This window comes from Chaetodon auriga, chromosome 3 (assembly GCF_051107435.1).
Source record: "Chaetodon auriga isolate fChaAug3 chromosome 3, fChaAug3.hap1, whole genome shotgun sequence".
NCBI classification, from domain to species: domain Eukaryota; kingdom Metazoa; phylum Chordata; class Actinopteri; order Chaetodontiformes; family Chaetodontidae; genus Chaetodon; species Chaetodon auriga.
Genome location: NC_135076.1, coordinates 13,717,326 through 13,729,437, shown reverse-complemented (window position 1 = coordinate 13,729,437; position 12,112 = coordinate 13,717,326). Strand labels below are relative to the sequence as shown.

The 12,112-nt window shown below is 41.1% G+C and overlaps 1 protein-coding gene across 1 annotated transcript; it reads right to left on the bottom strand.

Annotated features, from left to right (window-relative positions):
- Positions 1-1,137: 1,137 nt before the first annotated feature.
- comp (cartilage oligomeric matrix protein) lies at positions 1,138-11,769 on the bottom strand. The gene is made up of 19 exons (XM_076725126.1): positions 11,703-11,769; positions 9,072-9,145; positions 8,917-8,968; positions 8,361-8,509; positions 7,881-8,018; positions 7,366-7,443; positions 6,514-6,666; positions 5,874-5,978; positions 5,323-5,430; positions 5,042-5,201; positions 4,659-4,777; positions 4,258-4,310; positions 3,984-4,177; positions 3,705-3,883; positions 3,562-3,610; positions 2,312-2,508; positions 1,880-2,052; positions 1,555-1,694; positions 1,138-1,242 (listed from the first exon to the last, which is right to left on the bottom strand). Exons 1-19 carry the CDS (start codon positions 11,767-11,769, stop codon positions 1,184-1,186), a joined length of 2,247 nt encoding a protein of 748 aa, XP_076581241.1. The 3' UTR covers positions 1,138-1,183.
- Between the last annotated feature and the right edge of the window lie 343 nt (positions 11,770-12,112).

Sequence of the window (12,112 nt, the reverse complement as noted above, 5' to 3'; positions counted from 1 at the left end):
CTGCTTGTTCCCAGAGTGTTTTAGGTTCGACTAAAATCTCCCTTTAATAACACGGCATTTTCTAAATGACTCTACAGCTCTCTCTGGAAAAACAGTTTAAGTTCCACTTAAAGCTTATAGTGAGAATAGCATTATATCACTGTTGTCCTGTAAGTCGTAGTAAAAGATCTGTAGCTATTTATTTGTTGCCATGTGATTCTCCTTATGTGACCATTTGTTTATAAGATGAAAGAAAAATGTCAATTAAATTGAATGTGGAAGACAGATTTTTCTCTGCACAGTCTTGATTTGCAGAATATGCTGATTAAAAAAAACTGTCCGATGTCATTTTACAACATCGCAGCGTGTTGCTGTGGACATGCATGGTGTTTCAATCCTGTTGTATATTGTCTTTGCTATCGTTTCTATTTTGTAATCTGTATTTCCAAATGCAAAATCTAAAAGATTATTTTGGATATGTGCATGCTTGTGAAATGTTCAGAATGTTGATTTCCACTAAAAGCTGTTGAGTTTGAAAAAAGTCATGTCTGTTACTTAAAATCAAAGGTTTCACCTCTCTTGCAGTGTAGCTATTATATGATTTCAGCATTAATACATTTCATATATTGAATGCTTTTCCATATATTTAAAGATGCTTTAAGATAAGACTAAAAAAATATTATTCCCAGTCCCAGGAATTCATCTGACACATTTGCAATTTCAAACTACTGCTCAAATTAAATATTTCATCATTACTGATAAGTTAATATTCTGTCATTATTGATTATAGACTAGAATCAACTGTGCAGCCATAGTAAAAGGTCACATCACATTTAGCAGGCAGTCCAATTTATCCAGTCAGTGCAGATAATTTACCAAAATCCACATTTATTCATTAGTGACAGATAAATCTTTGCAATAGTTCTTTCAAAATTGTAACCTGAAATGTAAATAAACAGTGGAAAATATAGAAAAATATATTTACGATGGAAAATTTCTGTTTGGTAACAAACAAATCACACAACGTTTGTTATTATAAATGGGTTTTACTGCTGTGGAGTTTCTTCTTCTGTCAGGAGTTTAAAGTGTAGTCGATCCGTTTTTCTGGGGAAAATAAATGTTTGCAAAGTGATGATTTTATCTCTGATCCCAGGCGTCATTGGATCGTGTTCCCAGGATTCCCTGGGCCTGTTTGTTGTTGTCATCAGGCCACCAGCTGGACCTGCTGGGCTCTGTAGGTGTCAAAGTCCTCGGGAAGAGTGTCTGCAGATGACAGGAAGTGAAATCACTGCCTGCTTCACAGTTTGAGTGTTTGACATTTACAGCTGCATTCAAATCTCTATTTTGCATTTATATTTGACTATTTCCTGCAAGCACAAAGCCAGCTTATACATCCAAATTGATCAGAATGCTCTTTTCTTTTTCTTTTTTTTTTTTACCACAAAAATTTAACTGAGGTATTCTATTGTTCATTTTTTGGAAATTGCTGAAAACACATTAACACATAGTTAAAATCTGGCTTGTTCATGTGCTTTTGGCAGCAGTCCTGTCTCTCAAACCAGAAACGTGACTCACCGTTGCAGCGATAACGCAGGTTGGCCCAGATGATGTTCTCCTGGGAGAAGCAGAAGACTCCGAGTCGACCTCCTCTCATTGTGGCGTCTATGATGACGCCTGTGTCTGCCACCATCTGAGGACCCTCGTAGAAACGAACTCTGCGCACCAACAGAAAGCAGGTAACAGCATCGCACATCAGCAAATGGATTCATGATTTGTAGGTTTGTTTGAAAGCAGCTGGATGGTATCATAGTTTGTCCCACCTTCAGGTCTTTCTTGCTAAGCTAAGCTAAGCTAAACATGACAGGGACCAAACTGAGTGCACCTTTAAATCGGTTGGTACCTGATGTAGCCGTCAGCGGGGCGGTGTTGGAGGAACCAGCGGTAAGAAGTCTTGTCCTTCCAGCCAACGTTGCGGGCATCTTTCCACAGGAGTTTGACCTGGTCGCTGGTGTCACCGGTGTGCCAGAGGGCGTTCCTCAGGTTTTCACCTGGACCCGTGTTCGACTTGACAGCCTTTCAAAACCACAAAGGACAAAAAGTCTGAGTCGCTGAACTCTGTGTTACCAGGTTGTGAAAATAACTCTTTCAGCATGATTTTGTTTTTAGCTCTTTAATGATGATGTGTATCTAGTGACAGCCATGTTTATAGTTTAAGGTGCCCCTGAGTAAACCAGTACTTCTCTATCCACAGGAGGACACGACCAGCTAACAATCTAAAATGTTAATATACCTCAGTGTTATTTTTTCCCTCCATGACAAAAGGGGAGACTACCTTCAGCTGGATGCCTGGTTCTGCCACGGCTCTGAACGGGTTTGCCTGCCAGTAGATCTGTTCAACCTGTTTCCACATGACCACGTAGAAACTGGAGCTGTCCTGGTACCCAAAAATAAATCCCGCGTAGTCGTCATCCGTTACCGTGTTTACGTGAAACGTCCCTTCAAAATCCACACCGCTGAAGGCAGTGTAACCTGGTGGAGACGCAGCTGTTACTGAGTGTCTTTAAAAACCAACACGTCCTGCTTCAAATATGAAGTAGAATTTATGGACCTCCATACAAATCTTCTCATCGATCTTCTCATCTAACTCTTCAGCAAAAGAGCTGATGGCAATTTGAAATAGTTACATTAAGGTACACATATTCACCTTTAACTAGCTGCTTATTGTCATGCACATTACAAAAGAAATTGGGATGCTGTGTAAAATGTGAAAAAAAAAAAAAAAAAAAAAAAAAGTGAATGAAAATAGCACGAAAACTACACATCAAATGTTGAGAACTGAGAAATTTCATTGTTTTTGAAAATTATATCCTCATTCAAACAGCTGGTGGAACGTCTCAGTTAATTAGGTTAACTGGCAACAGGTGAGTCACATGGTTGGGTATAAAAAGTCTGCCTGAAGTAAGGATGGGGAGGGGTTCACCACTCTGTGACAGACTGTGATGGCCAATAGTGAAGCAATCTAAGAATAATATTTCTTAATGAAAAATTGCTAAGAAATTGGCGATTTCATTGTCTACAGTACAAAATGTCATTAAAAGAGAGTCTGAAGGGACGAGGCTGAAAACCAGTATTGGATGGTCGTGACGTTTGGGCCTTCAGATGGCCCTGCATTGAAAACAGACACAACTCTGTAGTGGACGTCACAGCATGGGCTCAGAAACATCTCCAAAAACCACTGTCTGTGAACTCAGTTCATCGCTACAGCCACAAATGCAGGCTGAAGCTCTACAATGCAAGGAGGAGACTTTTCTGGTACTGAGCTCATTTAAGACGAACTGAGATGAAGTGGAAAACTGTCTGTGGCCTGACGAGTCAAAATGTGAAATTCTTTTTGGAAATCATGGACGATGACTTCCTTACTTACTATCAATAAGCAGTATTTAGGAGGTTATTGAGGAAAACTCTTAGTTAATGGCCCATGTTAATAAGCAACTAATTAATAAAGAATATGTGAACCTGAGTGTTCCCCAATTTCCCAAAAAGTTGAACTATTCCTTTAAATATCACATTTAATGCTCTTACCAACAGCCAATCCAGGGTCACTGTTCATAGTCTGGACAATCTCTCTTCCCTGCACAGACAAAACAGTGGATTTAAGAGAAGTTTATTTGATTAATATGACGTTCAGTAGTGTGGGACACGAACAAACCAACAAGTGACTTAACCTGGTTCAGCACCACCCAGTTGGGGTCAATCTGTGCATCTCCCTCCGGATCTAATACGACGGTCTGGTACTCCCTGAAGTCGGTGAGGGTGACCTCAGCGTTTTCTGGACAAACGTCGATGGTGTCCACGATGGTGTCATTGTCAAAATCCTTCTCACATACATTACCCACACCATCACCTGAGTAGATAGAGAGTTGGAGGAACAAAACTTTTTCTTTGATTGTTATTGATGTAAGAAGAATGTATTTCTGCTGTAGTCAGTCAGGGTGATTACCCACCGTTAGAGTCCTCCTGCAGAGGGTTGGGGATCAGACGACAGTTATCAGGACCGGGTGGCAGCAGGTCTGGGATGCCGTCATTATCATCGTCATCATCACACTCGTCTCCCTTGCCGTCCTTGTCCGTGTCCAGCTGGGAGCTGTTGATGACGGCTGGACAGTTGTCCCGAGAGTCTTGGTGACCGTCACCGTCACTGGAACACAGAGACTTTCACTGACACTCATTACACAGGTGGTTAAGAATAAACTGATGTGATGTGAGGTCACACAATACCTGTCCTTATTGGTGTCACAGGGGTCTCCAATCAGGTCGTTGTCCATATCCGTCTGAGAAAGGTGAAATTAATTATTAATGGTATGAAACTGAATAAGCTTATAGGTTATGAAGAAATACAATTTTCTGTTGCTGTTTTTTTTTCTGTTTTTTAGGCTTTTTGTGCAGATGTCATTGGCCAGTGTTCGTGGTGATGAAAACTCTGTCTTGTGGAAATTCTTTGCTTTTTGCCGTTAAAGGTCCCAAAAAACAACTTTATTAACAGAGATTTCCATATCTGTGTTTTGGTGGGGCCAATGTCAGCTTTTCAAACCAAGAATAAAAATCTCTTCTTTTCCTGTATTATAGGCTACTGTCAATCCAATATTCGATGAGTACCAGAAGAAAAGGGGCCTTCTGACCTGGTCGGGGTTTGGAATGTAAGGACAGCTGTCGCATGCATCTCCCACTTTGTCCCCATCACGATCTTTCTGGTCAGCGTTGGGAACCCTTTTGCAGTTATCCAGATGATTGAGGATTCCTGAGATTAAAGTGTGCATCAGTGAATGTTCTCCTAACTTACAGCACTCCCCTGCCCTCATCTTAAAAAACATAATTGACATTGCAGGCTTCTCTTATGTCAATGTGTACGAATGATTAATCAAATCTTGCAGCTTTAAACTTACTCTTAATCCACTTTGAAAGTGATTATCTTATTGTTCATCACTCAAAACACCAATGCTTAATGACTTGAGAAATCCATATTGAAGTGAGTGTGTTCGTAGAAAACATTTTGAATTCTAACCATCCCCATCAATGTCTTCATCACACTCATCGCCGAATTTATCCACATCCGTGTCTTTTTGGTCGTTGTTTTTGACGGCGCGGCAGTTGTCACAGGCGTCTCCAAAGTCATCCTCATCAATGTTCCTCTGGTCCACATTCGGCACCAGCACACAGTTATCCTGTCAAAAAAATGTTGTAGTTCATGGAGGAACAGAAAAACTTAGATGTACATAGGCTTTTCATTGATTTTATGTCTTTTAAGTTCTTTTTATATCTCATCACTGTCTTTTATGCATGAACCTGTGTGTTGAGGATCCCATCCCCATCTGCATCATCATCACAGGCGTCTCCACTTCCATCACCGTCAGCGTCTTCTTGACCAGAGTTGGGCACAGTGAGACAATTGTCCTGAAAGGAAGAACACTCACTATTAAAGGAGACTACAGGAGGGAAAAGTGAAATGAAGCTACTAACAGTGTTTGATATACAGTATTATGGATCATTTTCTCGTGATGTGGAGAATGTGCTTTAATGCAAGAACTGCTAAAAGTAAATGTCTAAGTTTTGAATTTTGGTGTCCTCTGTTGGTCAAATTGTTGTTTCTAATGCAATTCAGACCTCAAACCACAGCTGTATAACAGACCTGAGACAGTACCATTCAATACAATTATCTTTATATACAATTTCTGACCAGGTATCACATCATACAGTATATCTATCACCACATCTACATAAGACCTGTGAGTATTTGATTCTTTGCAGATGACTGAGTCGTGTATGTGATCATTTGTGCTTGTGTTTTTGTGCCAGTAATTCTCAGACACTTCATCCTGGGTATAAAAGAGACTCACCTTGTTGCAGTTTCTCTCAGGACAGCTCAGTTTCTCATCAGGGAAACCATCAATGTCGATGTCAGGCCCACAGATGTAGCCGTTGCCAGCCCATCCGACTCCACACTGTGAGGATGGATAATGTTTTATGTACTGTACAGACTGTTTCCACTGCCCCTGTTGTGTACGGCATGCAGTATCAGATGGCCTAAAGTGCTCAAACAGACCTTTGATTTCACAACATCTGGCAAAAGTACTTAACAATATATATTTCAAAGGATTGGGTCAAAAATATTTAAATGGTTTTGTAATATGTAAAAAAAAAAAAAAAAGCTTTATGCAAACTTGATTGCATTGATAGTGATAGAGAATAACCTTTTCTAAAGCTATTTATTATGTGACAGTACGTAAAAAACCTGCACCATCTCGACTTCCCATTAGCCCAAATCAGCCTCCATTGGCATTAGTCCCTGTTGAGAGACTTTCTGAACACAGACCAAACTGCTGAAATACAAATAAGTAGATAATGAAGATCTGCATACTTTGAAATCATGAGTCAAATCCTTCACTCCTACTTGAGGCTGCAAAAGAGTGAAACTGCTCACTTTTGCTCTGAGAAATATGGGCTCAGAACAAGAAAAAGGGAGTTCATGCTATTCACCTGACACTCAATTACACCCTCTCGGTGGACAATGCACTCAGCGCTAGCGTGGCAGGGGTTGGGTTGGCCGTTCCCACAGGCTCTCTCCGGCTTACAGCCATGTCGCTGATCTCCAACGTAGCCCGTCTTACAGGGACCACACCTGAATGAGCCCTGATGACACAGAGGAAGCAGACCGATCATATCACTGATCAGGGCAAGCATCGGTCCATGTTCCTATATTAGTATTGTTGCAAGAGAACTTCCAAAGACTGCACTTAGCAGCAAGAGGGAGAAAATATGCACCATTTTGGATTTTACATGGGTTACACCAACCCGATTTCCCTGCAGCATATCATCCATGTTGAACAGCTGTGTGGTTAAAGCCTGTGTTTTCGTTTGCTGCATTTTCAAATCATGAGGTTTAACTTTTAAAATAGCTGCTTTTTTGAGATGGATTGAGCAAAATAATCCAGTTGCTCAAATAAAGTTAAGGGACAGACTCAGCCTAGTTGCAGCTGAATTTCTGTCAAGGTGCCAGTTCAGCAAGGGAACTGTTATGGAGCTGAACGGACGACTGGACCAACTGTCACACATGACATCTATATAATTAAAATTGATATTAGTAAACTTGGATTTACTGAAGAGAGATTTGTTTTTAATTGTGCAACAGAGCTCTGCTTAATTCTAAATCTGGATTTACTTTTACTTTTTTGCTCAATTCTGATAAAAACTGATCTTAGACTTCTTTGTTGGTGCAACCCAGTCAACAAGTTCACCAAAGTCATTTTTTATGGTCTACAGGAAACGATATTATCAGCAGCTTTCCCACAAAGGTGAGAGGAATTGATCTTAAATAGTGTTTATACTCACAGGGGTGTTCATACAGACGGAGTTCACCACACAGCCGCCATTGTTGGAGCCTTCACACTCATTGATATCTTTGCACACCTTGATAGAAATAGAAAGAACATTCAGTGACTTTAGTGGGCCTCTGCAGCGAGACTGGAGCAGGAGGAGGTAAATGATGAAGTGCAGCAGAGTGAAGACAGTCGAGCATTGAGGATTCAGGTGGTGCTGAAACAGAGCAGTGCACGCTGTTTGACACACCATGCGTACAGAACAGAGTGAGGAGGTGTTTTTGATGGGTGTAGAAAGAAGGAGGTGAGAAAGCAAAAACACACGTGTTGCTGTTTCACCAAAAAGATGTTTTTGAGTGCTGAATTTTTCAGTAATTCAGCATCTCTTTACTTTTTATTGCATCATTAGCAATTGCAACTGACTAGATTATTCAGTTGTAAAATTTAGAGGCAATCAGTTAATCATCCATGACAAAAAGAACTTGAGGATCAACAGGATCTGCTCAGCGTGTGTTCACCGAAGCTTACCTGTTTGTTGGCGGTGGCGTAGGCGAGTCCGACGCCCTGCACCTGGGGGCCCGTGTATCCAGCAGGACAGGAACCACAACGGAAACCCGGGGAGGTGTTTATACAGCGCACACCCATGTGACACGGCATCACAGTGCACTGCCGACAGCAGAGACACAGAAACACTCATCAAGGCGTTCATCATGAATCCAAATGTGCTTCTGTTACACCAGTTTACTGAGATGATGATTGCTGTGCGTTCACGTGTGTTTTGATTTTCATGAACATGTGAGAGTTCATGAATGACAGTTAGTTTTGATACGAAGTCAAGTTTATTCATAAAACACATTTCATGACTGAAGGCTCCCTAAACTCATTTAGAATTTATTGTAGGTATAGAGATGATACCCTGTACTCCCACACAGGTGTTTCACTTACTCAGGCTGATCATGTCAATGCATTGTCTTGTGATGTAAGCTATCACATCACATCTCTGCATACCTCATCCACGTCAGTGCAGTGAGTGCCATTTCCCTCCATGCCGTCAGGACAGGGTCCACACTTTATACCCTGAGGTGTCTCCATACACCTCACTCCTGGGTGGCAGGGGTTGGGCACACAGGAGGGACGGGGCTGCATTCCTCCCATCCCTGATGTGAGAGAAGTTCAACTATCCTACATTACAGCTCATTGAAATGTTCCGATGCAGTTCGTCCTGCTGAGTTTGTCGTATATTAGCTTTATGTGAAAGCCCATCAACATATATAAACATGTCTCCACTGTTTCTCCATATTGTTTCTGCACAAAGGTTCCTGTGCAGGTCTTGAAAGTGTGAGTTGCACCTTCAAAAGTTCAGGAACTGCTAAAAATAGTGTATGAAAATCAGTTGTTATCATCAGCATTAAATCATTTGGACAACAACAAAAGCGTCAAATTCAACTGAAAAATCGAAGCGATGTCAAAACACCAAATATGGAAATAGACGAATGTGTGTTTTGGGTACACAATCGTGTAAATAAAGCACTGATCAGGGTTTCTGTTCAGCCGGTCAACTCACCGCAGGCTTCACACTCCATGACTGTGTTCTTCAGGAAGACTATCTCTTTTATCTGGAAAGTACAAGCAGTCAAATGATGAAGGTTATTAGTTTCACAAAATACAGATACATATCAACTTCATGCCTCCTGTCTAAATGTTTCGTGTGTTTTTTACCTGTTGTTTCAGAAGCTCTTTGATCTCAGCCAGCGCGAGGTTCGTCATTTTAATCTGACTGATAATTTCTCCATCTGAAAAGAAAAAAAAATCATTTCAGGAGACGCAGAGAAGAACAACCATCTGATCCAGAGTGGCCCCAATATTTGTCTCTGAATGGAGCAGACATGTGAAGTAGCAGAAAAATAGAAATACTAATTGTGTGTGTGTGTGTGTGTGTGTGTGTGTGTGTGTGTGTGTCTGTGTGTCTGTGTGTCTGTGTGTGTGTATCTGTGTGTGTGTGTGTGTGTGTGTGTGTGTGTGTGTGTGTGTCTCTGTGTGTCTGTGTGTGTGTGTCTGTGTGTGTCTGTGTGTGTGTGTCTGTGTGTGTGTGTGTGTGTGCGTGTGTGTGTCTGTGTGTGTGTCTGTGTGTGTCTGTGTGTGTGTCTGTGTGTGTGTGTGTGTCTGTGTGTGTGTGTCTATGTGTGTCTGTGTGTCTGTACAATCAAACACCAAAACAAACTGATGTTGAGTTTAGTTCCACGTCTTTTCTCCAGGCTTGTCAGTCTTCCTGCTGGCCAAACATCTGGGACCAGAAGCCCACTTAGGAGAGTCAGAGAGTCGGGGGGTACAACACACACACACTGTGCACAACATGACTCCCCCCCACCCCCCACACCAGATACCACAGACGTTCCTCAGCCACCGCAGGCCTCATTTGTATCCACTGCCCACGCATTCACTGGAATCAGTGATGCTCTGATTGCAGCTGCAGAATGGATTTTCCAGAAATGGAATGATACAAGATTTTCTGAGAGATACGTATTTCAAGCTTACAAGAAGTAACCTCTGCAGGCATCTTTATGTTTCTACAGTGTAATACAGTAAGCAGGATTTACCATGCAGATCGTCCTCTGTCAAACATCTCTCAACTATCAAGCAATAACTGCCCTGCAATACGGGACATGCAGAAATGTTAAAAAGACTGTCTTTGGAAGGAGACTGCAGCTTTTGAACTAATAAACAAATTAATTTTCCTCTTAGAAAAGACAATTTAGCAATTCCCACAGTGGAACAAAAGGTAGTATCCATTGTAAGGACACTTTTCTGCTAACAATCCCACAATGCAATATGCTACATTTAATGCCTCTGCAGCTGCCAGCGATGACACAAAGTGATGATGATGATTAGAAAGGATGGGATGAGGGAGTGATTCTCAGCTAGTGAAGCTCCATTTGCACCAAAAGCACTTTATCTAACTGTTGAGAAGCTGATTAATTCAGTTCAGAAGAAAATAAAGCCATTTCAGTGTGTGTTTAAGTGGGAAGAAGAAAGAAGAAGAAACTGCAAACAACACAACATTCGTCTGTAACTGCATCTGTCAGCTATTTGGTGCTGAGCCAATAATGTGCGGTTTTTACTATAAATCAGCTGTTTTATTGTTTCCTCTTCATTTGCGATGAAAATAAAATAACAGATTCTGTGGATTCATTCAGGATTGGATACTGTAGGATTTTCAGGTGGGTCAGATCCTGAGGCACCATGCCTCTTGTATTAATTGACCCAAAGACCCCCATCAGCCCCCCAACTGCCACCCCTTCCCCCAGAGGAGCCGTACAAGGGCAGAAATCTCCTGAGCGTAAAGCGCAAGAAACGTGGTCTTCCCATTAGCAGAAACTCTGTTTACTGAATGGATTCCACAGCAGAGAGAAAAGATAGCGGAAATAAATCACTCTCACCGCTAATAGACAAGTAAATGAGACCTTTGATTGTTTTTCCTTATAGTGTGCAAGTGCAGCTGTGAACTCAGGAAACCTTTGCACAGAAAACTCATTCTTGGAAATTTGCTCATTTACATTTTGAGATACTGATGAAAAAAAGAGGACAGTTACAGAACGCAAACAGATTTTCTTAACAAAAATAAATCCAAAGTTAAAGTATTATCAGCAAAATGTACTTCAATCATGAAAAGCAAAAGTATTCATTAAAGAGTAAAACGACTCCTAACTCCTGTTTTATTATTCTATATGATGTTTATGGATTAACATTACTGTTGCATTAATGTGTATGTTGGATTTTACTGCTGATGTTCACTGATGAGCTAATTTTAACGACTTTATTTACTGTTGGTTAGTTTCATCTACAGTAATGCATCATGTTCCATAAGATCATCATACATTTGTCGCGTCGCTGTCCTGTGAGGACCACGTAACTCTAAACAGTACATTTTTCATGAGCTCAGAAAGTTTATTTATTTTAAGACGTAGGAGAAATTTTAACATCTAAAATGGCCAAATCAGGAGATACGTGGTTTTCAGTGGGCAGGAAGGACATGAAAAATAAGAAAGTAGCTGAAGCTGTCACAAAAAATGTGGTGAAGTACAATATTTACTTCAGAAATGCAGTGCAGTAGAAGTATAAAATTGCATAAAATACAGTACACATAAAGTCGTTTGTGGAATTCTTCATAATTCACATAAATTCATGTTCATAGTTTGAAATGCCAGCAGCACTTTTATTGATCAGTACTTCTCTGGCAAATATCTAATTTCTCAGGAGAGATCAATCATGTTCCGTTGCATTTTTTTCCACCTGCACAGTCCAAAAACCCAAAAACATTGACTCCAACATACAAAACCTTTTATTTCTCACCTCTCTGTCCTGCCGCAGCGTGTCCTCCCATGCCGAGCGCACAGCTCAGCACCAGAAACCACAGCATGGTTGAACCTGTTCTACCGTTCAGCTTCGCCTCCTCTCGCTCTTCTGCCTTCTGCTCAGACTCAACGCTCCTCCAGCCGTCTTTTCTCTTTGGTTTTTATACCCCCCACTCCACTGCCCCCTCCCTGGCTTACATCCCCCAGCTTTCCCCTAAAACTCCTCTGCAAAACACTCTTTCTAGACATCCAAGAAGCCAGAATAGGAGTTTGATTGCACAACACATAAAACACCCACATATCATACATGTATCAGCTGATGTATCTGTTGGTTGGCGTTCAGGTAAGAAGGTCTATGGCCTTTTTTGTTTGTTCTCTCAGGTTGTCTGCTTGATTCATTTGCTGCCA